Source organism: Otolemur garnettii, unplaced genomic scaffold (assembly GCF_000181295.1).
Source record: "Otolemur garnettii isolate 467f Iridium unplaced genomic scaffold, OtoGar3 scaffold00011, whole genome shotgun sequence".
In the NCBI taxonomy this organism is placed as follows: Eukaryota; Metazoa; Chordata; class Mammalia; order Primates; family Galagidae; genus Otolemur; species Otolemur garnettii.
The window spans coordinates 34,946,518-34,973,381 of record NW_003852406.1 but is presented as its reverse complement, the minus strand read 5'-3'; the positions used below and the strand labels follow the sequence as shown (position 1 = coordinate 34,973,381).

The 26,864-nt window shown below is 42.3% G+C and overlaps 1 protein-coding gene across 1 annotated transcript; it reads right to left on the bottom strand.

The window, feature by feature from the left end:
• Positions 1-1,565: 1,565 nt before the first annotated feature.
• BNC1 (basonuclin 1) lies at positions 1,566-26,429 on the bottom strand. Its single transcript, XM_003784594.2, has 5 exons — positions 26,276-26,429; positions 13,537-13,636; positions 12,572-12,807; positions 8,733-10,594; positions 1,566-3,799 (listed from the first exon to the last, which is right to left on the bottom strand). The coding sequence occupies exons 1-5, from the start codon at positions 26,372-26,374 to the stop codon at positions 3,118-3,120; spliced, it is 2,979 nt and encodes a 992-aa protein (XP_003784642.1). The 5' UTR covers positions 26,375-26,429; the 3' UTR covers positions 1,566-3,117.
• Between the last annotated feature and the right edge of the window lie 435 nt (positions 26,430-26,864).

Sequence of the window (26,864 nt, the reverse complement as noted above, 5' to 3'; positions counted from 1 at the left end):
TGGCATGGATATAATTTCCAGGGAACCCATTAGAAGTGGCACTTCTCTCGTGTTTGACCTCAGCTCAGTGACTCCCTGACAGCCTTGCTTAATTGCGCAAGCCTTGGAAACTCTCACCTAACCTTCCCTCCCTTTCTCCTTCACTGAGAGTCAGAATACACATCTGTTGGTCCTCCCAGCTTTTTCTAGCTCCGGTTCATTTTTTTGAAAAGAATTTCTCTTTTGAGATAAAATCCTTGCATTTTTAGTCCTGTTGGCATCTGTGTTGTGGAGGACTCAGGCCAGCATAGCCATCCATAGGCCTAAGTGGGTAAAAAAAGAAAGGTTGAGTAGGCAAATTCAGACCCCTTACGAAGGTAGGCCTGGGCATGCACTTAGTTTTTATACTAACTGTGAAGGGAAGCCATTGGAGGGTTTCTGGCTCGGGTACTACTTGATCTGGTTTGCATCACAGAAGGATCATTTTAGCCACTGTAGGATGTAAGAATGGAAACAACAGATCAGTTAGGAGGCTAGTGCAGTTATCCAGAAAAGAAAAGATATGGCTTGGAGTAGGGTGGGGATAGTAGGGGCGCTGGTAGATGAGAATGTTTCCCTCTGATGACTTTTCTCCCGTTGAAATGTGAAGCAAGGGTGTCAACTGAGACAGGGCCCGGAGGGGAGAGGGGACAATTTCTTTTTTTGCAGTTTTTTGGCCAGGGCTGGGATTGAACCTGCCATGTCTGGCATATGGGGCCAGTGCCCTATTCCTTTGAGCCCTAGGCACTGCCCTAAGCCCTACACTTTTAAGAAGTGTTAAATCTTTTACCATATTCTACTTTGAGCACTGGTTATCTTTGGGGCAAGTGTGGCAATCCTAACACTTTGGGAGCCTGAGATTAGGGGATGGCTTGAGGCCAGGGGCTCAAGACCAGCATTGGCAACATAGTGAGATGCCATCTTTACAAAACATAAAAAGTAGCTACTGGGGAAGCTGAGGCAGGAGGAGGACTGTTTGAGCCCAAGAGTTCAAGCTGCAGTGAGCTATGACAGCGAATCTGCCTCAGGGTAAAAAAGTCTTTCATAGCATTGTATTTTTAAAAATCACCGTATTTTGCATTTTCCTTGATAAAAGAACAGTACCCAACTCCTCCTCCCAGTGTAGTAACCACTTCATTTCTTTTTGAATTCATTAATTTCTGCAATTTGTGTTTTTCTCTAGATTTTGTTTTTGCTTTGTTGCCCAGGGTGGAGTGTACAGTACCATCATAGCTCACTGTAACCTCAAACTCCTGGGCTCCAGTAATCCTCCCACCTTAGCATTCCAAGTAGCTGGGACTTCAGGTGTATTGCCACCATGTCTGATCTGCGATTCCTGTTTTGCTGTGGCAGTAGTTACTGACACTATTCTCACGTCTACCAGACCCCTCCTCTGGGTTTCAGCTCTGTCACATTCAGTGTGTGGTGTGTGTGTGTGTGTGTGTGTGTGTGTGCATGTGCACATATTCATGTGCTTGTACAAAAGGCAGTCCATATGAAACCTTTTTTTTTTTTTTACAAATTTTTGCCTTTTATCATAAACAAAAGGTGCATCATATATTTTTATTAAATCATAAAAAACATTTGTATACAAATTTTTCCTCTTTGGGGAAACTGGAATACTAAACAGTTGGGTAACAGTTTAAAGACTTAGCTTGCTTTAAACAGAGACAAGTTTTAAGTTATCACATTTATTAAAAGAAAAAAAAAGTTGAAGTAACTGGTAATAGGTTATTGGCTTTTTTTACCTTAAGACCAGAGGAATAATATCTCTTGTAATCTTTAGTTATCTTTAAGGATTTTTTTTTTATTACTTACATCAATAACTTTAAAAGATGGTGAACTTGAACTTGGAATACAAAATCAATTTCTTTATACCTATGCAGGCTTGTAGGATATTGTAAATGCCGAATTTTAGAAAATGGTCTAGTTCTATGGGGCTGATAACACTTTGGGCCTTCCTACAATGGCAACTGTGTATAACAGCATGGAATATAGTTCAGAATAAGTTAAATATTATGAAATACAGTATGGCAATAATATCCTACTTTTCTTCCTACCACGTAAACTTGAAAGTTCATCTTAATCTTACATATTTTATAAAAGGTTGAAGAGGGATCCAGTGATACTGAAAATACACAGCCATCATCAAAACCATCTTCTCTAAATGCTTTGGGGGAATATATACAAGTGGTCCTGCCAGATTCATGCTTGCATTTATTTCACAGGGGATCATAACAAATAGACTTCGAAGCTAACCAAATGAAAAAAAATGGTGTTTCTGAAGTTTTAAGTCATCACTTCTCCTTCTAAGCAGAGATCTAGAGGGTGACACTGTAATGTGTCTATACATTTGATGTGTCACACCAAATACACACAAAAGCACAAATTAAATATTATCAAAATCAGTTTAAATTAAATTGAAAATCACTATTTTTAAGTGCATGAGATATTTCCCCCCTACCTTCCTGAATGTGTTACCACACATGCATTAGCATGGAACATGTTAGAGGCCAACCCACTTCCTCTGAGAACTCCCCGGAGTAACATATGAGACCTCTGACCAGAGGTGGAGAGGGAGACAATTATCCACTCCAAATGAAAGGATGGTTATCAAAAAGTCATTTCCCTAAATTCAAGCCTGAATTTCAGACTCTTTAAAGGAACAGAAAATGCAGTCTTTGGGATTGGTAGTTTTCCTGTGGTGAGTCTTCTTCCCTAGGGAAGTATCCTCCCCAACACCCTTAATATTGCAAGCCTCAGCAGAAGCTGCTGCCAGGTCCTGCCTATGCCCAATTGATCTGCTCTCTCAGGGAACATGTAAACAAATCCTTGACAATCTGCATTTCTGCAAGTGTTCCTTATGTCAGTGAAAGACCTCTTGGGCTAAGAAAACTAATAACAGAAATGGCTGCCTAAATGTCAACTTTCCACAAGGCTTGTCTTTTTGCCCATCCTGCTGTAGAAAACCATAAAGTCAATTCAAACACTTTTTGCCTAGTTTGCCTCAAACAGTATTAGTTAGAAACATTTCTTTGGACTACTTTATTCCTGAATCATGACAAAGGCTTAGTGGAGCATATTTGGTCTGCCCTCTTATTACTGGAGGTGACCTGGAGATGTCAGGCTTTTGTGCAGGTTGGGATTCTGGCTATGTCTGTTTCGACTGCGGACAGATGAAAACATAGTGTTGCAGCCTGGTACTTTGCATTTGTGGAGCTGGCGGAGGTGCACAGTTTTGTAGTGGGCCCTAAAGGTCCCTTTATTACTGTATGTCTTTTGGCAGAGGTGACAGGTTATGGGCAACCCAGAAGGCAGGCTAGCAAGGCTCTGGTCGGCCTTCTCCATCAGGACACTGATGGGGTACTCATCTTCCCCAGGGACAAGGCTTGGCCCTTCACAGTTCCCATCACTGTCCTCCATAAGCATGGTGCCTTCTTCACTCGCCCCATCAGAGTCCCAAGAGGAATGGGTACTGCTCTCTGACTTCATGCTGGAGGTAGTACTCAAATCCAGGATGGTTCCCTCGCTCAAGGGGCCAGAGTTGTAGCTCTCCAGGCTGGCACTGTGGACTTGGGTTATTGGGTAAACCAGGTTGCCCATTCGACTGGTTCCCTTGAAGATGACAGATGTCTGGGAAGCTTGCTGTGTGAAGGCCACATCCTGATAGGTCTCCTTATCCACGTCTTTCAGAAGGTAAGCTGCGTGGTAATTGTCTTCACTGCTCTCCAGTGTTTCTTGGTTCAACACTTTTTGGTGAAGGTTTAGGTTTGAACTGTGTCTGTAAGAGTGAAGAGATGGTTAGCAATGGGTTGGGCTATTGTTTTAGAAAGAATCATCACTCTGAATGGAGAGACTTAGTAGATACTAGGAAAAACTTCTGGCATGGGAGAAATGATTAGGGATTAAGTTCCTGTGGGATATAACACATGTATAGTGGACACTGGCCCACTGCTGAGCACTGCTTGTCAGAAGTTATCAATCATTCACTAGGAAAGCCAACAGTCTACAAACTAGGAATATGTAGTTCTCTTTAATTTCTACTATCTGATTGACATGTAACTTCCTATACCTCATCTACAGAGAATGGCTAGGTAACTTCAATTAGGCTAGTTTAACTGGGGCACTGGAACTAAAAAATCCTAGGTGAAAACTTGTAAGAAACTAAGCAGAGAACTTTATTTCAATGGAACCAGGAAATTACACCTTCTAGAGCTGCACTGTCCAGTATGATAGCCATTAGCCATGCATGCATATTGAGCACCTGAAACGTGGCTAGTGTCACATACTGAAATTGTAATATTTTGGATATATTGCACTACATGTTATTAAAGCTTATTTCACCTGTTTCTTTTTCCTTTTTTAATGTGGTTGTTAGAATATTTAAAATTTCCTATGTGGCATGTGTCCTATTTCTATTGGATGGCATTGGTCTAGAGAATTTGCACACACTTCACCTGACAAGTTCTACAAGTATGGGTGAAAAACTGATTAGCTAGAATTGTGTGTGTGTGTGTGTGTGAGAGAGAGAGAGAGAAAGAGAGAAGTTTAGGTCATCTATGCAGTGTTTCACTATACTATATCAGACATGAGTTTTGCAAATGCAGCAGTATAAGCATACTACCAATCTTCTACCCAATGATTATTCCTGAAGGGCAGGTAATGAGTATCCATTATGACACATGCCTTTTACTCATATGTTATCATTTGGCTGTACCTAGTAAATCTATGTTCTTGCTCAGGGATTCCATGCTGACTTCTGACCAGCAAAAATAGCCCTTACTAAGGGATACAATCTTAAAGGTGACAGGAGAATGATTCCAAACAGAGAAAATATCTTCTTCAATACAGATCAGAATGTATGCCAGGGTCAAGTTGGGAAAAGCAGGCTTACTTTTCAAATTCAAATAACTGAGAATTGAATTTTCTCTTCTAAAGCCCCAAATATGTATATGTGTATGTATGTGCATATCTGTGTGAGGCTCTATCACATTTGATTAAAGGTATAAAATTTACTATTCAAACTCTCTCTTCTATCTCCTTATGTATTTTTTCTGGACATAATCAGAATTATACTCCCAGATAACCCAGTCTGCAAGTAGTTCTTCTTAACTGCAACTCTGCCCTGTGATTATGTCAGCATTCTGGGTGGAAAGCTCTGGTATGTGTCGGCAGAAAACCAGACACTAGATTGACATATAGGTCCCAGTATATACAAGTAGTTTTTTTTTTTAAATAAGTCGAACACATTTACTGGAACCTTGTACAGAAAGGTTTCTGCTACAACAAATCAAATCTCTGGGCCTCATACCTAAGAAGGAACATGTAGACACCTCTCAAGTCTTGGAAGGTTAGATGCATTTTGCAAGGTGCCACATCCCCTAAGACTAGTAATTACTACAACTGCACCCCCCCCCCCCCGGCCCCCATATCAGGTGTCAGGCTTTCTGCTTCACTTTGCTAATCCTGTGCTCACCATCCATGTCTGTGTCTCTTCCCTTCAATCTCTACCTCCCCCTCCTACTCTGCCTCTTCGCTTCTGACAATTTTGATTAGTTGAGGCCAGTAGTTCTCAAAGTGTGTTCTCAGTACTCCAATGGTTCCTGAGACCTTTTCAGGATGCTTCTAAAGTCAACATTTCATAGTGATACTAAGATATTGTTTACATTTTTCAGTCTCATTCTTTCACAAGTGTATAGTAGAGTTTTCTAGGGGCTACATGACGTAGATTATTGTAAAAGATTTGTTGTAGAAGCAGATATGAGAATCTAGTTATTTTCCACTAAGCAGACATTACAGAGATTTTCCAAAATGTAAAATAAAGCCATTCATCTCACTAAATTTTTATTTTGAAAAATGTAGTTATTTTTTCACAAAAATGCTATGGCAACATATGTATCATATGTTCACTATTAAGTGATATAATTTTTTCATTTTTAATTTCTAATATGACAAATACTGATAGATATAACCCAAACTAGAAAAGCTCTTGAGGGTCCTTAGACTTTAAGTATTTGTAAAGGGGTTATGAGACCAAAATGTTTGAGAGCTGATTTAGGAATACCTCTTCTTCCAGGGAGCCTTCCAATGTTCTCAGGGAGTCTGATTAGGGGCCTTCCTGTGTACTTTAACAGCCTACATTTCCCCTACTGCAGAAGCCATCACCATTCAGCTGTTTACTGATCTGTCTTCCCAACTACACTGAAAGCCTTTGTGGACAGGGACTGTGTTACCAGCACCTAACACAGAAAGTTCTTAATAAATACTTGTTGGTAAATAAGCATCCAGGGAGCTGTCCCAGTCTCAGTGGGTCTTAGTAAGTGCAGCTGGCAGTGGTAGTGGCTCAAAGAGGGGAAGCTGGCTGTCCCCACAGCAATGTGATTCTTATCTTTGTCTCAGAGAAATGGTTAGGGTCTGGGCCTGTTTATACAGGCCTATTTAAAATGGTGTCATTTTAATCATAGATTCTAGGTAAAATGTATTCCAAGTTCTAGATTACAGGAATTAGTCATTTAAAAAATTCAAGATGCTTTTCTATTGCAGTGGTAGTGGTGGGGATGTACAGATCTCCAAATAGGTTAGAATTTAAGAAAATATTAAATATATGAAAAATAAATATCAAATGAAAAATATCTTGATTCTAATATACCTTCTAATTTGGTAGGTATTATAGGCTAGAATAGTATCATAAATATCAAGGATAAATCTGACCAATAGGACCCTGTCTTCTTCATAACACTAGCTTACCTATAAATACACACTCTTCCACTTGAAGGATGAAGGAGAAGGACTGGTTCACTAATTAGGATACCCTGCTGGTTTGGTTCAACATTCTATAGCAACAGAAACAGGAATTCTAATGAACATCTCCTATGCTCTATCCTCTTTGCTAAAGATAATGAATATGTTCTTGCCAGCCCTGTCTAGGAATGTGAGTGGGAGTCTGTACATTTTCACCCTCTCAACAAATTAGGCATTACAATTTGGATTAAGTGCTGGTGTTAAATTGCTTTAAGTCAAACTTGTTCTAGCAAATGGAGCATTTTAATATACTGTGAACCATTCAGCATTCATCATATTGCATTTCATCAGACAGCTGATCCTTTCCCGAAGCCTCCTGGGGTCATCTTTTGGTCTATTCATTCTTTCCTAAATAGGGTAGAAAGGAGGGTGACCTGAAGAATGATTCAAGTTCATGAAGCATGAGCAAGATGCTAACACAGTGCTGTGCCCCCAGATGATGATATGTGCTCAGCAGGGGGGCACTTTGTAAACAGTTTGACTGTGTGTGTCATGAAAACTCAGGCTCTTTCAACCACATATAGCCTCTGAAACAATCTGCTAATTGCCTTTACTCTTTTGATAGCTTATTATTTTTAAAAATCTTCAATTAAACAGTTAATTTTTCATTTTTTTTCTTTTTTAGAAATAAGGTCTCCCTGTTGCCTAAACTGAAGTGACATGATCATAGCTCACTGTAACCTTGAAATCCTGGGTTCAAGTGACTCTCCCACCTCAGTCTGTGGAGTAGCTAGGACAAAAGGCATTCAACACTACATCTCACTAAAAAAAAGAAGAAACTATTTTTGGTAGAGACAAAATCTCACTATTGTTGCTCAAGTTGGTCTTAAACTCCTGGCCTTAAGCCTCCCCAAATGCTAGGATTGTAGGCATGAGCCACGGTGCCTGGCTAATTTGTTTTGAGTGTAACTGGCTAAACAGAAACCAAGGAAAGCGTTTCATTAGATAGACTTCATATTATGAAATGAAAATCAGAAAAGTTTTGGGAAGGCTGGGCACAGTGGCACATGCCTATAATCTTAGCACTCTGGGAGGCCAAGGAGGGTAGATTGCTTGAGCTCAGGGGTTCGAGACCACTCAGAGCAAAAGTGAGCTCTACTAAAAATAGAAAAAAAAAAAACCCACCTAGCCAGGCATTGTAGCAGGTACCTACAGTCCCAACTACTTGGGAAGCTGAGGCAAGAGGATCTCTTAAGCCCAAGAGTATGAGGTTGCTGTGAGCTATAATGCCATAGCACTCTACCCAGGGCAACAGATTGAGACTCTGTAAAAAAAAAAAAAAAAAAAAAAAGGAAAGAAAGAAAGAAAAATTTAGAAAAGTTATAGTGGTAATTTTAAAGAGCTCTCCCACCAATTATTTAAATTTATTTTCATTATTTAACTTCTACCAAAGATGCTAATGTGAGAACTATTTTATGATTCCTTAACCTATACCCCTGGGGCCAGATGTGTTCCTGAATTCAGAATTTCTGACTTCAGAGAAGCAGAATGATGCACATACTAAAATATTACATTAATGTCCTATAATAAATCCATTAATATTTCTGTATTATACATACATAAATAATTTATACCTTTGTGGTTTTAAAAACATAATAAATAACCTCACATAATTTTAGGTCAGACTTTGCTGGCAAAAGAGTTTTTAGATCTTTGGAAATGAAAATTCATCAACATGGAAATACGAAAATTCACAGGACAGTGTTTCTCAAACTAGTCCCCAGAATAGTAATATCAGCATCACCTGGGAACTTGTTAGAAATGCAGTTTCATGCCTCATCCCACACCTACTGAAGCAGAGATTCTAGGGTGAGAAGAAGTCTGTGGTTTAACAACCCTCTGGGTGGTTCTGATGCATGTTGAAGTTTAACAACCACTGCCTTAGAAAAAATGATTGCCAACAAATGTCTCACCTGTCTCTGCTCCTGCGGGAGGGGAAGGTGGCCCTGCAGCCCTCCACTGTGCACATGTGCATTTCTTTGGCATGTATGTTCTTGTGGTGCACTTTTACACTGCAGGAATTTTTAAAGGTCTTCTTGCAGATGTCGCACTGGAAGCGATTTTCTTCCTTCTGCCTTGCTAATGCATGCTGACCCATGTGCTCCAGTTCTTTAGCATCTTCCAGACAAGGAAAAGTCATTCCCCTGGTGGACAGAGCACTGAAGAGTCCCCCAGCTAGCAGGCGTTGCTGCAGTTCCATGTAGTCAGAGAAAGGAACTCGGGGCTCCATCCCGGGGGCAAAGTGATGTTCATGGCCGCCATCCTCAACCTCTCTAGGCACCATGATCAGTGCAGCCATCTGTTCAGTCTCTCTCTCTGAGCTGTGTGTGGTCTGTTCAGGGGTTCGGCTGATGGGTCCGCTGGACTCAGGCACTGAAGGGAGATAGCAGGGCCTTTCTGCTTCAGGGACAGGCTTCCCCAGGCTTCCTGACTGAGTGTGCTGCTCCTCAGATGCTTTGTCTGACTGAGGGCTGCAGGCCTCCAGCTCATCTTCGCTGACTACCTGAAGGGGCATGTCTTCATCTGAGCTGAGCCTGTGCCTCTTTTCAACTACTTCCATATCTCCTTTCTCTATTTTGATAGGCATACTAGACTTCCGGGATTTCTTCTTGGGAAGGACATCAAATGGCATTTCGTTTGAAACCAGCTGTTCTGGGATGGAAGAGCACAGCAGAGGGAGAGAAGGTAGCATCCCAGGCGTGTTTGCCAGCTCAGCAGGTGTCGCTGGACTGCGGTAGAAAGGAAGGACTGGTTGGACTGTCTTTAGGTTGGGAAAAAGCACACCATTCTGTACAATGTTTGGGAAGGCTGAATGACCTTTGGAATCCTCCCCTGAACCAGGGTAGCTGGGGAGAGGCCTGCAGTCTGGTGATGTCACCACAAAACCTGGGTGCTTGTAGTTCTCAGAGTTTGCCAGGTGCAGGCTGTTCCTGAGATCTTTGTCACGGTTATTTCTGTTCATGGGCATGTGCAGCCGAGGGTTGGGGTTGGCACTGTGGCGATTTCGGCTCCTCAGGGAGCTGAACACCATGTTGCACCCCTCGATGGTGCACTTGTGCTTGATCTTCAGGTGGACGGCGTTGTAGTGGATCTTGAGGGTACCTTTGTCATAGAAGGTCTTCTCACAAGCCGTGCAGAATACCCGGCCCTTTTTTGTGCCAAGGTTGTTCCTCTCAGGCTTCACTTTGGCCTCAGGGGATAATTGTGTCCTTTCAAACTTAGCAACAATGTTGTAAGAGCTGGACTCACTTAAATGGGTACTATCTTCATTTTTAGTAACAGCTTCTGGACAGTTTAAACATTGGCTTTTGTCAACCTGAAATGGTGTGGAATTAGAAGTTAAGAAGCTGCTATTGGGGAAGGGCCCGTGGATTTCCTGTTTGGAGTCCTGAGGTTGGTCCTGACCCTGCTCCAGCATATATTGACCAGGCAATGACCCTATCAGTGCAGGAGGCAGAGGGTTGAAGAACTGGAAAGGCAGCATGAAAGTCATATTGCTTATGAAGTTCTCAAAGGGGTGTAAACCGCTGGGGCTTCCTTTGTCCACAGGAGTGGGTAGGCTAGAGCTTCTGTGGCTGCAGCTCTCGATGAAAGCCCTGATATCTACATTTGCTGTGGAAGGTGGTATGATGATGGACTGCTCTTCTTTCTCTTGAATTGCCATGAGTTCAACTATGGACTTGGTCTCTCCAAAACGAAGGAACTGTTGCAAGGTGGCCACTTCCTCCTCACTGGTCATGATGCTCCAGTGATCCAATACCTTTCCTGAGGCATCCTAAACCCAAATCAGAATTTAGAAGTGTGATCAATTTACAACTCCTTGTCCTTTTCTCTAAGAAAGAAGCTATGTGGTCAGGGCCTCCAATAGACTACAGGATACCTTTGTACATATCAGAAAATGATACCCCACCATGGAGGAGCACAGAGTTTGGGGAGTTTAGCTCACCCTACTCTCCTGGGCCAGACACTTTGTGCAGAACTTAAATTGCACAAATGTAAGCAACAGTCCTTACAATAACAGTCCTAAACAATTTGTCCAAAAGAGCGAAATAAAATCATATGACTCAAGCTGAAGTCAAAGAAATTTGGTGATTATGTTTTTACCTTATTTCAAGCCAACTGTTTCTTGCCTTAGGCATAATTTTCGGCACTAAAATCATCACATGTATCCTTGGGACAATATTAACTTCTATATTTAAAGATTATAGATGGAACAGTGAGGCATAGCTAAAGCTCAAGTGTTCACTTGCTGCAGGTTTAATAATCTTCCTAAGCAACTAATACCAAAAAACAAATGGACCTGTACTGATCTACGCCCATGTTCACGAAGCAGAGCCATAATTACACTGGAGTGTTGGACATCTTTCAAACTCTAGTGAGGCCTAACTTTTCCCAAAACTACAATAAATATTTTATCACAGAACATGTATTTGATGGCCTACTGAGATTTTTCACAGTGCATGTAAGAGTTTTGAAGATGAGGAGGAACGTAACATCATAAATTTTTCATGCACTAGAGGTTCAAGGTAATTGATTCCATATTTTTAATCCTAACACTAGAGAGATTATTAGGATCATTAAATATTGATCTATGTCATAATGTAAGATCATAATGCTACTCTACATAAATGGTTGTTTCTAGCCTGCAAGTGGTCTTGCACTAAAGGTGAGTAAATGAGTTTCCAGCCAAAGATTCTGGGGCGTTCAGTTAGAAAGAAGTGGATTCAAATTCTGGGTCTGGTATATACTAGTGAACGACTTCCAGAAAAATTTTCAAGCAGCTCTGAGCCTCTGGGTTTGTTTACTGGAAAACGGGGATAATACATATACCTACTTCATGATAACTGGGAGAGGGTCTGGGTCAATAAAGGGTTGTTATTAGTGTTTGTTTCAATGATATGGCCTACCTGTGTGAGACTGAACTCTGTGTTGGTCTTGGAAATACATCCATTCCCCCATTTCGGTGCATTTTTTACCAAAGCTAGGTGAAATTTACTAGTGTAGTGGCAAGACATAAATGCTGTAGCTGTTTCATATCTCAAAGGAACAATAACTTCACCTCAGGAAACATGTTCTTTGCTTGTAAAAACACCTTGATGGCCTCTTTAGATATGAAACATGAAGCCTAGCCCAAAGCCTGGTGTGGGAAGAGAGGTAAATACTCTGAAAAATAAAGAGGAGAGAAGGAAAGAAGGACGTAGAGCACTGGAGAATGTAAGAGAAAATGTGAGGTGACCAAAAGAGAATTAAGGGGATAAGAGAAAGAATGAGCAAGTGCATGAATGCAGAACATCATGAGAAACAAAGCTACAGAGGAAAGCCAGCAGTGGGATGGTGGTGGGCATTGTGTGAAACTGTAAATTGTTTGCCGTGTGGTTCTGTACAGCAAGCTCCCCTTTTAATCTCCAAACTCTCAGTAAAATCTCATACAGACGACTTTTGTCAATAGGCAGTTTGGGGCAAAAACTAAAAGAAATGGAGGCAACACTCAAGATGGGACAAATGGTTGTTTGCAGTGGAAGACAGACTTAATGAGAGCCAAATCAGAGCGTATGTATCATGTCCATGTCCTAAGTGTTACAGATATCTTGGGGAAAGCACTGGATTTCCCCCAAGACATGAGGCAGGGCCTAAAGCTGTTAGAAAAAAACACTGAAGGGAAGGATAACCACTAAAGCCTGGGGGTTCCATCAGTTACAAGGGCACAAATTTCAGAAAACACTTTGGGAGAACAGTAGCAATATACCCGTACCTGAAGCACATATCCACGGATATAATCCTGGAGGGTCCAGTCCAAGGCATGCAGGATCTGGAGAACCTCATCTTGCTTCAAGACACTGAAGAGTCGGTCCAGGAGGATTTTTAGTCGAACAGGAATGGCCTGGGTCCCATAAAGCATGAGGCTGCTGATATCAAACACCACATTGGACTGGACAATCTCTACCTGGCTTGTTGAATACACAGGGGGGATCCTCAGCTTACTTAGAGCTGAAAAATCAAATTGAAGAAGTATCATTTTGGGAAGTTCTACTTTTAGGGGAAAACCTACAGAGAAAGTAGGATAGGGCTAATTCTCAGTTATCTGTTCCAACAGAAAAAAAACGAATATGCAAATAATTAACAACCTTAATAACTATCAGACTTCAAGTTATTCATAGGAACTTCCAAAGTGAAATTGATGAGAAAAGCCTGAGACTCTTCTTTCTTGTGGCTTCCTAAAGAGTGAAATAGTCACAAACAGGGAAAGGACAAGGACCAGGGAAAAACAAAGGTGGCAGGTGTGTAATTGAGGGGATGGGTAATGAGGAGGTAAAGAATCTGAGTTTGGGCATCAAGGGATCTGGGTTTGAACCTTAGGCTGCCACTTTCTATTTGTGGGATTTAGCAAATTTAAATAGCCCAAAGCTAAGATGTCTGATGCAATAGTTGCCAGACATATATGACATTCCCATCACCACAAAATGATAGGGCTAAACAACTGTTTTCTACATCTTTAGAGTGGGTTAATAAGACGTTTACCAAATAGAGTTAAGATTCAAAGAAAAAAAAACATATAAAGCTCTTGGTCTGTTACCTGGCACATACTAATTAGTAACTTACTAGTTAGCTTACCAGATAGTTGTCATTCTTAGACATTAAATCAGTTCTGGATTAGCTATAAACTATTATATTTAGAACGAACATTACAGGCCAAGAGAGGGAAAAAAATAAAGTTACCATGAGCCACCCATCCATGTCTGCACTGCTCACACTGACGGTGGTTTATTTTCCCAGGTTTGAATCCTTGGCAACTACAGTCCAGAGTACAGCCAATAGCCTACAGAAGAGGAGAACACAGGTATACACAGCGCATCAGTGATGTGTGGATATATATTGCATTTAGCAAACACAGCCTATTTCTCCATTAAGCAGCATTTATTGAGCAATTCGCACTGATGCTGTGCCAGGCCCAGAGGTGTAGACTGTACCCTTGGAAGACAAGTAGCTGACATAGCACCTGGAGGCTGTAAACACATCACACAGATACTCTGCATTCGAGAATGGGCTAAAAACATCAGAACATTTTATAAGAAAAGGGTATGGGTTAGAACGAACTAACAGGATCAATAGACACATTTCATCTCATCTCTTAAGCTGACTAGAGCAGCAATCCTGAAAGGTACACAGAGGCTGCCTCAGAACAAGGTAAAGGGAGAACAACCTGAACCGAGAGGAATCCATAGATGGATCTGCCCCCTCCCCACCCTACCAAGACACAGTAGAGGCTGAATCTGGATTTGAGAATATGTGATGGCTAAATATACTGAGGAGGATTCCCTGACTCCACTCACGGGGCAGTGTGACTATTGGAGACAGATCCAGGCTGGACAAGCCCTGCACCGGTGCCTCAGGGCTATGTTTGGCATGCAGGTGTGCAGTGCATGACAATACAGCTAAAACAGTTATAGAGAGGTAGGTGTCCAACAAAGTTCTAACATTAAGAACAAACCTTCACATATGTTTTTAAATGAGTTTCTCAAAAAGAGATAAAGGACTAAAGAATATAAACTATTATAGGCTCAGCGCCCATAGCATAGTAGTTATGGCGCCAACCATGTATACCGAGGGTGGTGGGTTCAAATCCGGCCCAGGCCAGCTAAACAACAATGACAACTGCAACCAAAAAATAGCTGGGTATTGTGGTGGGCGCCTGTAGTCCCAGCCACTAGGGAGGCTGAGGCAAGAGAATTGCTTAAACTCAAGAGTTAGAGGTTGCTGTGAGCTGTGATGCCACTGCACTCTACTCAGGGCAGCATAGAGAGACTTTGTCTCAAAAAAAAAAAAAAGAATATAAACTATTATTGAAGAGAAAAAGCCTTCAAAGGAGCTCTGTCAGTGAGGTTTGTGAGAGGAGCCACTGAGTGAAATCTGTATGATTCAAGAGAGCCTTGAAACGAGGGAGTGTATGCAGCATTTGGAAGAGGGATGAAAAAGCCCAGAATTATGTGTTTGAACCTCTAATCTGCCAATTGAGAGGCTATGTGGACTTGCATGGGAGACAGGCCAGGGAGAATCTGGCTGAGGATGGGGGAAACTTTTTATGTATAACCCACAGATACACATTCATACATAAACAGATATATAGCATGATATTAAAATTTCACTGCAGAAACAAATCAAGAAAAAATTTCTAAAATCCCCTTAGATATGGGGGATAATAAAAATAAATAGAGAAACACTGTTCTAGTGTCAGAAAGTGTTTCACTTTTTGATTACAGAGTTTCTACTTTATATAAGTATATACAAATGTATTAAATACACATATATATCTATATAACTATCCCTATACAAATTATTATATAGTTATAGTTAAAGGATAAAAGCAAGTGATGGTTTAATTTATGTTACACACTTTCAAAACAAAAATTAAAAAAGGCACCATTAGCTTAGATTGTGGCATACCTATGCCGTGCAGCATCTCAAACTTGGCTGTGATTAGCTCACTTATGAGCCAGTCATTTGCATATTCTCAATAGCTACTAGCACACTCAGTTCTAAATCTCTGAAATTTTTTGCACTCTAGATTTTATAAATATAATTGTTTTCAAGAAAAGTTCTAATTTTGGATGATATCCCTTAAGACAGTGGTTCTCAACCTGTGGGTCACAACCCACAGGAACTGTATAAAAGGGCTGCAGTATTAGGAAGGTTGAGAACCACTGCCTTAGATGTCATTCACTCTTTAAAAATAAGATACTGGTTGGCTCCACGCCTGTAGCTCAGTGGAAAGGGCACCAGCCACATACACTGGAACTGGTGGGTTTGAATCTAGCCTGGGCCAACTACAACCAAAAAATAGCCAGGCGTTGTGGTGGGGGCCTGTAGTACCAGCTACTTGGGAGGCTGAGGCAAGAGAATTGCTTAAGCCCAAGAGTTGGAGGTTGCTGTGAGCTATGATGCCACAGCATTCTACCAAGGGCAACATAGTGAGATTCTGTCTCAAAAAAAAACAAAAAACAAAAAACCAAAAACAAAACCCAACAAGATGTTGGAACTATACAAGTAAACTTACATTTCATTTATTAGAAAAAATAAGACATGCTTTATCCAGAGATAGCGATGTCTTTGAACAAAGGCTTCCTCTACTCCTGAGAAATCTGCTCAAAAGGCTCACACTCTGGCAGAGGCCCTGGCAAATGTGGGTGACTCCAACTCCGGCTCATTACGCAAAACAGGGGCATACCTTGAAGCCTAAAACTGAAACTTATTTTCTGCACCTCTTGTCATCTGATTCAGGTTTTCTCAACTTTGACACACTATTGATATTTTGGTCTGGACAGTTCTTCATGGTGTGGGGCTACCCTGTGCATTGTATGATGTCTAATGAGTTCCTGAGCTCTACCACCCAGATGCCAGTTATACCCCATTCCAGACATTACCAGATGCCCTTGGGGTCTATACTACTCCTAGTTGAAACAACTGACCTAACCCAACCCATTCAAGTTTTAGCAGCTTTTAGTTTGGGAACAGAATTCTAACAATTTTATTGGTACTTCCAATGTTTGAATGCTTCTATATAAGAAACATTTGTGTGTTTCTACATGAACCCATTTGAATACAGCTTAATAAAGCTCATTAAACATCTATGGAAATAAATCTCAGAGGAATTATTTATGAATTAAAAAGGCTAATTACAATGTCTGAGAAAACTTCCAATATAAAGGCCTATGGGTTTTTCTACCTGTCTCAGAACTCCATGATATAGTAAAATTACAGCATCATTTTCTAAAGATAAATTAAAGCTTCTAAAATGAAATCAAACCAAAACATTCTAATTATAGGACAAAAAGTACTTGGGTAAATCAAAATGGAAAACTCTTTTAATTTGCATCCTTTCCTTTGGAGTCCTAATATTTCTTCCATTTTTTTTTTTTTAAAACATAACTCAGATGTTTACAACATTCTGAACTCATCAAGACATGATTATTGCTTTTTGTGCGCTCATCTTAATCAGTCTATTTCTGGAATTGTTATTAGTTATTTCGATGTGTTACAAATCAATATTCAAAAGTCTGGTTTGATTTTTTGTAGCTAACATTTCCTCATTCATTCATCCAAAATCTATTAACACCTAGTTTGTGACGGATGACTTGATTTTGCAGTTTTGGGATGGAAACTTCTGACCTAGTTTTTAGGTAGGCTGGGGGGAACTCGCTTCATTTTCCAGACACTCCTGCTCTAACTTTGGCATGGAGAGATGCTAGCTACCACACGCCTCTTATCAGGAGATGCTGAGTTGAATTCCTGGCAGCAGCTAGCCCAGGCACATGATGAACCAGATGTACACACATCCAGTGCTAGATAGTGTAGGTCTCTGATGGGATTTGAATTATTGAGCTCAAGAATAAAAGGAAGTGGTGGGTACAAACCTGGCCCTGGTTAAAAACTGCAAAAAAAAAAAAAAAAAAAAAAAAAAAAATTACAAACTATTCATTTCAAAGCTGTTTTCATTTCTAGTACATGCAGATACTTTTATATCATCACAGAGACATTCTTGGTGACTAGATGGAAAGGGGAGAAGGGAAAACAGACCTTTGGGGTTCCCAGATTCATAGCTCTTTGAGGAAGGTCATTTGTAACCTGGCATTGGCACAGTGTTGAATTATACAGGAACCAGCCAGCTCTGTAAGCTCAGATTACTTAGCCTGCTCTAACCGCATATAGCTATATTTAAATTAATTAAAATAAAAAACAATTTAAAACTCAGTTCCTTGGTCACACGGGCCACATTTCAAGAACAAAGTTGCCACATGTAGGTAATTAGACAGTGGAGATACAGAACATTTCCATCATCACAGACAGCTCTGTCCTAAGTTCAATGGTGAGACTAGGTACCCTTCCAGCATCTGCTCTCTGACAGGGCAATGTTCATGTTTAATAGGTGGTCTCATGTAATCCTCATTACATTGTTGCAAGAAAAGAATTATTCTCAAGAAACTTAAATTTATGGAAGATCTGTATTAATAATTTGCCTAAGATCACACAGTTGGTGAGCTTTATCGAGAATTTATGATGTGTGAGACACTGTTCTAAGCAGTGTGCATGTATTGTTTCATTTCTTTCTCACAACTACTCAGGGAGGTAGGTTATACTATTCTCAATTTATAGATGAAGAAGCTGAGGAATTTACAGGCTGTGAGGGTGGTCTCAAGTCTGGGTACTGGGAGTGAATTGTGTCTTTATTTTATTTTATTTTTGAGGCAGAGTCTCAAGCTGTTGCCCTGGTTAGAGTGCTGTGGTGTCATAGCTCACAGCAACCTCCAACTCTTGAACTCAAGTGATCCTCTTGCCTCAGTTTTTCAATTTTTAGTAGAGATGGGGGTCTTGCTTAAGGTGACCAGACGTCCCAATTTTTAACAATTTGTCCCATGTCCTGTGGCGTTTTTAAAAAGTCCCAATTTTTGGAAAGAATGCACAACAAGCCAGGGAATGGCGGGAAAACAGGAAGGGAATATATGGTTTTCGGCTGCCATGTGGCTATTTCGCCAGGATATGAGTTTTATATTATTTTTGTTAATTTTATAATGTTAAACTTTAATAATAACAAATAATTGTTGAGAAGTGATTATTGAGAACTGCTTATCAAAGTTTGCATTGTTGTCAGGCTCCCCACCCCCTACTTAACCAATGTTAAAATCTGGTCACCTTAGTCTTGCTCTTTTCCTCAGGCTGGTCTTGAACTCATGAACCCAAGTAATCTACCCACCTTGGCTCCCAGAGTGCTAGGATTACAGTGGATTGTGTATTTAAATAGCAAGATTTGGTGCTAACTATAGTCACATTTACAGTTTCATTTAAGACCTACAACCACTTTCAGAATAAGGCATTATCACACAATTTTGCAGATCAAGACATTAAAGTTCCATTTGGTAAAGAGACTTCATCCACTGAATAAATATTTGCTGAGCATTTACTAGCCAGGCATTGTTCTAAAATCTAGAGGAGATAGAAAATGAACGAGTAAACAAGATCATTTCAGAATAAGGCAAGTGTTATGAAAGAACTAAGCAGAAAGCTATGCTCGAGATTTAAGGGTGACATGGATGGGTAGGAATAGGATCAAGAATCTTCTAGACAGGGTCATTATCAAAGGTCTTATAGGAAGTGACATCTGAACCAAGTCCCAAGAGATGGCAAGGAGCTGATCATGTGAAGACCTGGAGAGGGAAGCAGTGTTTAAGGCAGAAGACACAGCAAATGCAAAGGTCCTGAGGCACCAAACAGGGTGAGTTCAGAGAACAGATGAAAGGCCAGTATAGTTGTAGTACAGTCAAAGGGGCAACAAAGACCACTCTGCATAGGACCTTGGAAGGTTCTTTATGGTGCAGCTGAAGGAGTCTGGATTTCGTTCTAACAGCGAGCCGTTTTAAAAGGATGTGAAATGAATATAACCTGCCTCTTAAAAAGATATTTCTGTTGGTAGAGCTGAAAAGCCTAAGCTCCTTCCCCTTCACTTCACTGGGCACCTTTCACTGAGATACAGTAAAACTTAGGACTAGCCTCAACTATGTCATACTTCCAGGGGAGCCACGCCATCTTCTGCTCTATGCCTTGGCATCTCTGACTATAAAATGGGTTGGATACCTGCACCTGCCTATCTCAGAGGTCTGTTAGCCAAATTCATGAGGATACACAGGGAACTGGAGAGACCAATTCACACAGAGTTATTGCTACTGTGCCCACAAGTATGTTCAGTTCTCTGGGGTCTGCTGGTTTGTGTCTACAGAGCTATCGAAAATACCTAAAATGGAAACTTCCATAAAAGTTTCTCCACAATGAATCATTCCTGAAAGAGGCAACAAAACAACCAAAACTCCAAACTAACACCTAGTAGCTAGCACTGGGCCCAATACTTGGTAGTCCCTCCATTCATTTATCTCAGGGTATAAATGAGAGATGGAGTGAATCAGTGAGAGCCCTATACCATACTCACTGATTATACATCCCATCCAGTATCTTTTTTTTCCAATATGTCTTGGTAAAAATCCCCTTAATTTCCAAGTTTCCACTGGTGGCCAGGTAATTAAGTACTGGCCTATGGTATATAGAAGCTTAGTGGAACTAACAGAAAGCTCCTTAAAAATGAGGGCTGATCTGCCAAGAGACCTGTTTGCTTTTCCTCTTTCCTCTCCTCTTTCTTTTAGAGGTGGGGTCTTTCTATGTTGCTCAGGTTAGCCTTGAACTCTTGGCCTCAAATGATACTACCACCCCAGCCTCCTGAGTAGCTGGAACTACAGCTATGTGCCACCAAGCCCAGCTTTCCCCTTCAACATCCTTCTTGGAACAAGAACATGATGGCTGGAGTTCGGGGCCACTTTGTGACCCTGAGGCAACCTTGAGGTAAGGCCCTAAGGATGGCTAAGAAGAAAGGATAGTGGCTATTATTTAGGAGCCAAATCTTTACCTGTATTGAAACTGTCATTTGTATTTTCTTTGTGGCTACAGAGCTAGCCTTTCTGATTTAGAAAACTGAATCATTCAGGGTGGGAGTTTTCTATCCCACTGCTCTTTAGAGCTGCTTTTCCTGTACACTTCTCACTTATCTCATTAGAAATAGATTTTTTTTTTAAAACTCCCTACCTTCCCTTCTCTTACTTTTAACTAACTTCTTTCACTTTTTAATTTTACGTTTTCCACTATTTTTCTCATATATGCAAACCTATAGAGGTACAACTAGTATTCTGAATAAAGTGTAATCAACCGCCAGATGGGCAATAAGAACAACTAGGAAGAAGAAAGAAGAAAACTCACGAGCTCCTTTTATATGAGGTAGCTCATCTGCAGCTGAGGGCACTGGACTGAAACCCACCTGGAGAAACACATGCACCAGATGTTCACCTTAACACCCCATGCTGTCATCTTCCATTAATAGTTTAACAAAATGATAAGCATTTATTTAACAAGTTTTTTTTTGTTTGTTTTAAAAGCATGTACAATGTACTGGTAACCATGGGGAGCCTCATGGAAATACAAAGATGAGTAACTCCCAGCGTTTGGCACTAAGGGAGTACATGGATTCATCAGGAAGAAAGTCAGACGACTGGGTTATTTAAGAACTGAGTGAAGAATATGATTTGTTAAAAATGAGGATGAATCATTCACTGCATTAAAATATAGTCAGAACAAACACAAAACTCATTGGCCACCTTTAGAGAATGCTAGGAAACCAACTAATTATTCTGAACACTGGTAAACAAAGGGAAAGAATCAAGTATGTATTCTTTTCTATAAATTGCATTTCAGGTAAACTAATCTTTGATAGAAAAGATTCTCTCCGAATGTGAATCAAATGAATAAAAAATTAGAGTATCAACATTCCATAACTCCTAATGAAAAAGACAATCAGGCCATCTGCCGCTGGATAGAAGGATACACACTACCACACATCCGGTATTTTTGCCAAAAAAACCAAATCTGATCAAGCCTCTTGATCAACTTCGATTTAAGAAAATTCAGGAGATAGAGGAATATTTAAATTACACCACACGGAAACAATCATTAAAATCCAGATGGGGAAGCACGCTATAGGACAAATGACCCAGCTTTTTCAACAGATAAATTGTAAGGAAAAAAGTAAAGTATGAATCTTGGATTCTGATTTGAACAAACCAACTATAATATAAAGCTAATGTGCCAAAGAAATTTGAACATTGACTGGAAATGTAATGACATGACAGATTATTGTCTTTTTTTAGGTACTCTATGGCATATTGCTTTTGTTTTTTTCAAAAAAGTCTTTATGTTTTATAGCCGCATATTAAAATATATATATGAATTAAATTATGTTATGCCAAGCATTTGCTTTACTGTAATTCAGTGGTGATAATAATGGGAGGATAGCTAGGAAATATAAATGAGATTGGCCCAAAGTTGACAACCATTGAACCCCCAAGCACATATCACTAAACTTCATTAAAGTATTTCAATCTGATTGTTTCAAATTTTCTATAATAAGAAGTGAAAATATAAAATAAGACTCCCATTGCCCCCAACCCCCAAATTTAATAGTTTGAGTGAAATGGTAATATAGAGGGAGAAATCAGGGTTGTACAGAGAGGCCAGACAAGGCTTCTTCCAGGAGGAAGCAGGCATGCTTTCATCAGTGCCTGTAGGGAAAACCATAGGCCTAGCCACAAAGAGGGACTCACTAGTACACGACTGTCAGGCCTAGGAGTCTGGCCACAGATCATGGGTTTCTGCTACAGGCAGTGAGAGGTAACCTTGAAAGGCAACATAGGGCTAGGTCAGCTGTCCAGATGAGCACCAGGAGTCTCTTTATTTGGTTCAGGTAATTGTTAGGGTTCCAAACAATAGACACTGTTTACCACAAGCATAGTTGAAAGAGGGGACTTGGGGAGCCTCAAAATCAGGTAGTCAGCATTTGCAATATAAAAATGACACTAAAGAAGAATTGACAGAAATCTGGTTTCTTATTGCAAGTATGAGGATAAATGGAGAGGCCAAAGAAGACCAAGGACCGGGAGAATAGTCTGGCAGAGAAAGGGCAGGTGGGGGGCAGAGCCTCTTCAGATGTTGGGCTGCATCTAGCTGGGAGTAAAAAGTATGCAGGACACATTTGTAGTGTTCTCTTGCTGCTTAGTTCAAAGACAATGATGAGGAAAAGTACTCGTTCTTTTGATGTCTATATATCAAAGTATAAATGCTGTGCCAAAATAACTTAACATCTGTGCCTTTAAAAAAATTATTAGTTCTGAAAACTGAAAATATAAAAGATAGTAGAAAAACATGCAATTATTACCTAAAAAACCAAGCCAAACTGTTTAAGAAAAAAAGTATACAGAAATGTATGGATGTATTTTTCCTTTGTAACCTAAATTTGGGAAACCTCAGAGGTAATCTTTAAAAACCTTTCATAACAAAAACCTGAAAGGTGTTAACTTGTACAGGGAACTTCTGAACATAGTTGAATCAGCCTTGGGAAAAATCAAAATACAAAACAAAAGAAGACATTACACTTTGAAAGATAATTTAATTCAAGGTGGACAGTTACATAAGCAATACAACTTTGTTTTTGCTGCCATTGAAAAATAAAAATGACTTAATACGAACTGGATTTTTAAAACTAAGTTTTTTAAAAAGAAAAGGTCAGACTTTTAACATGGTAAAATCACAAGAATAATCTATAAGAGGAGATGATCAAACTAACTTAATGAAAAAAGGTCAGAAGCCCGAATTAAGAGTTTATACACATACCTGAGGCGACCCTTTCCTTTGGTACAGGCTGTTTGGGCCTGGCCTTCATAATATTTTATTTCTCCATCTTTCTTTTGCTTTACATTAGTTGGATGAACTTATCTCCTCAAGGCAGAGTCCTCCTGTGATTTGTTAGACTGTTTTATAATAAGGAGTCCACGTGTGGATGGGAAGAGCGACAGTCTGTTTGCCTGTAACTATGTGAAGTTTGAGAAGGCCCCACATTGGACCCCAGAGGAACAGGTCTGTTCTGTTTATACCTACCCTCTTTGGCTAAAATAGACATGTGTCTGTGCAGAGAAATGGTGCCACACTGGAATCTTGGAATTTCCAGAATTAAGAAAAGGACTTCAAAGAATGACAAGCATAAGTAAGATTTCAGGTCCAAACCAATTTAAAAGGAAAAAGGAACCTTTACAAGATGCTCTTGAGCAGAATCTAGATTTTTAACATCTCAGATAAGTCATCGAAAATAAAGAAACAAAAGTTCTATAGCAGAATACCTGGAATAAGGCAATTAAAAACTAAGTATTGAATCCCTAAATCTTGATCTTAGATACCAAAAAGACCAGTGGCTTGGCATAAATATTTCACCTCAGGTAGAGTATTTTGAGCTCTTTTCAAAAAGTGCAATTTCTGACAAAAGTAACTCACTCTAAATGACATCTGTGGAGGAGAAAATTCACCCTGGGGTGAAGCAAACTCCTCTGGTAAGTAATTTACCTTGTGGAACCTTCAGGGCATCTCTTTTAATGGCCAAGTCAAAATAACTTCTAAAGCCATATACTAAAGCCAAAAGCCATTTCTGCCCCCCCCCAGCCATCCCATAGGCTTCAGTTAATTTTACTGATAAACTGAAATTTTAAAATGTTTCCCATTTATAGCTACCCCTAGGCATTTGTAAATGACAAATGTGTGTTTAGAGAACAATTATTATTTGTTCCACAGGGAAACCTGTAGGGCTTCTCTTCCATTGGGCTGGATGTCTTTCCAAGCTCAAGATCCTGAAATACAGAAAGTGGGAATGGGCCCGGGACGCAAGCATAACTACTAAAGGGGGACATGAAACAAAAATAAAATAACCCTTTATGTAAACCTGCTTCCAAGGCAATTGCTCCACATTGGTCAATATTTCTATTGTGAATAATAACCAAAACAAACAAATTATTGTTTCACATTCTGGTGGTTATCAACTGCCAAAGAACAACTTCAAAATTGCCACGTTCTTTCCAGCTGAAGGTGGAGAATCTTCCTAAATCCTTACTAGAGACTCTATAGGTCTACCTGATATTCCAAATTAAATTATGCAAATGTCTGAACATAATTCTGAGTTCCCAAAGTATGAGCAGCATGTGCCTGCTAAGTGAAGACTGTACCATCACTTCTCAGTATTTAACTGTAACAGCAACTTGTTCGACCAGCAGTTGACCCGAAATAGTAATAGTTTCTTAGTGAAATTAAAGTTAGCAGACTTATTAGATGAGAAATCAAATGACTCATATCTTATTCTTTTTAACTACCTTAAAACATTCCAATAAGAATAGTTATTTATCAAAATCATCATAGCAAAAGAGGTAATCATCTTTTCACACCTACTTAAAACAAAAATAAAATCCAGCACACTTCCTAACATCGGAAGTAATGTTCTTCCATCTGATGTACAAACATTGTATTTTGACACATACAATTTAATGAGGTTTTAATAACGTGTATCGATGAATCCGGACAGGACTAACTGAGAAGACAGCGTAGCCATCATTGAACAAATGTTTGAACACGTAAACATACATTGGCAAACTCAGTCTAAGAAATCGGATGAAAGGATCCCAGAAAAATCTAATAGCAAATTAAAACAATAAACACGGAATGAAAAGGACACCAGTGGGGGAAAAAAGGGTCTACCAAATGCCGCTTTAATGAGAAGAATACATTTTAAAAAACTGTCGCGGCATGTGCAGCGTGGACGGCAGCAGCACGTGTTTCCTCGCACTCACACCCGCAGCCCTTGACCCGGACTCCCGGGACACCAGCGGACTCCCGGGACACCAGCGGACTCCCGGGACACCAGCGGGCCTCCCGGGACACCAGCGGACTCCCGGGACACCAGCGGACTCCCGGGACACCAGCGGGCCTCCCGGGACACCAGCGGACTCCCGGGACACCAGCGGACTCCCGGGACACCAGCGGGCCTCCTGCAGGCCCCCAGGGGCTAACAGCAGAGGCCTGGCTGCCTCCAGGCGTCTGGCGGCGTCTAAACGCTGCGGGGGCTCGGCCTTGAAGCTCCGGGACCTCACCGACCCCGCGCGGGCGTCCGGCCTCCCCCGCGCACAGGCGGCCCTCGGCGGCTGCGGGCCGGTAACTCGGCCCGGGCGGGCGGCTCTCAGCGAAGAGGAGCCGTGTCTCGCCGCACGGGAAAGTCTGGCTCGCAGCTACGCGCTGAGTAACCTCAGACCGCCACGGCCTGGCCGCCCGCAGCGCGTCGCGTCCGGCTGACGAATCCTTAGAGCTCTTGCAAAGCCAGGCGGGCGGCAGCGGGGACCCTAGGGACGCTCCCCATCCAGGCGAGTCGCCCCCGGGGAGCTGGAACCACTGGGGCAGCCGCCTCGGTCCCGTCCCGCCCCGCACACGCGCGCCCGCACCCAGGCCCACGCTCTGAAGGGTGGGGGCCGCCTCGCCCTCGACTGCTCCGAGGACCGCAGGGTCCCTCGTGACACCAATCAAATCCGCCCGACACCTTCGCGGCCGCTTTCCTGTCGGGGCAGCTTCCGACAGGCCCCGGCGTCGGGGTTCTGTCGCCGCGGCTGTTTCACAAAAGTGTGTCCCGCGGGGGAGTCGCGCCCGCGGCGGCCCGCGCCCGCCTCCGCTCTTCTCCCCGCCGAGCGGCCCGGCACCACACGCTGTTCTCCACAGAAGCAGAACCCGGGCGGACGGCCACTCTGAAATACCACTAATTCTGAGGTAAAAGGAAAAGGGAAGGGGGCCCCATGCCGCAGGCTGAAACGCGGGGTGCCGGCGAGACGGGATGGGGTACCGAGGGCAGTGGCCGCGTCCCGGGTCCCGCCCTGACCGCACTTTCCACGCGCCCGGGACGCGCCGGCACTCTGCCGGCTCCAGGACGTCGGGCGGCGACCGTCACAGCGCCCCCGCGGCCCGTCCGCCGCGCAGGTGGCCCCCAGGATCCCGCGGAGGGCGCCTCGCTTACCTCTGCCATCCTGCGGCCACCGCGGTGCCGGGGCTCCCGGCGCGTCTCCCCGGCCCGGGCCGCCCCGCGTCCGCCCCGGCTCGGCGGGCGCCGCCTCATCCAAGCTCCGGCCGTCGGGCCCGACCCGGCGAAGTGGGCGGCTCCCCGGGCGCCGGGCCGCTGACCGCGTGTGCCAGCACGCCCGCCGCGCCCCTCCCCCGCGCCCGTCCCCGTCCGCGGAGTCGCCCGGAGGCCGCGGGCGCTGCTGTGCAGCCCGGGAAGGCGCCTCCGGCTCGGGCGGCCCGCGGGCGCGCTAAATCAGTGCAGCTGCTGCGAGGCCATGGCCCCCGCGGGCCGCGGAGACGCCTCTGGCGCGGAGGTGTCTGCCCCCGCCGGGCTTGAAGGCACTTGTTGGTGAAAGACACGGATGTGTCGGTGTTCGCCTCTCCGAGGAAGGGCGAGCGCTCTGCATTTCCCTAGCTCTCCTCTGAAGGGATGATCCTGCCTCCCCACCTACCCTGGGGCGCCCATGGGGTCCCACGGGGAGGGGGCGGGGGACGCGGCCGGCCGCCCTCTTCAGGGAGCTGATTCCGACGGGGGACCTGTCGGT

Coding starts and splice junctions, on each gene's coding strand:
- BNC1 (XM_003784594.2), bottom strand. CDS start 26,374: ATGAGGCGGCGCCCGCCGAGCCGGGGCGGACGCGGGGCGGCCCGGGCC. Junction 13,637..26,275: donor GTGGCCGCAGGATGGCAGAG/GTAAGCGAGGCG, acceptor CCTCTTCTGTAG/GCTATTGGCTGTACTCTGGA. Junction 3,800..8,732: donor TCCCGCAGGAGCAGAGACAG/GTGAGACATTTG, acceptor TCACTCTTACAG/ACACAGTTCAAACCTAAACC.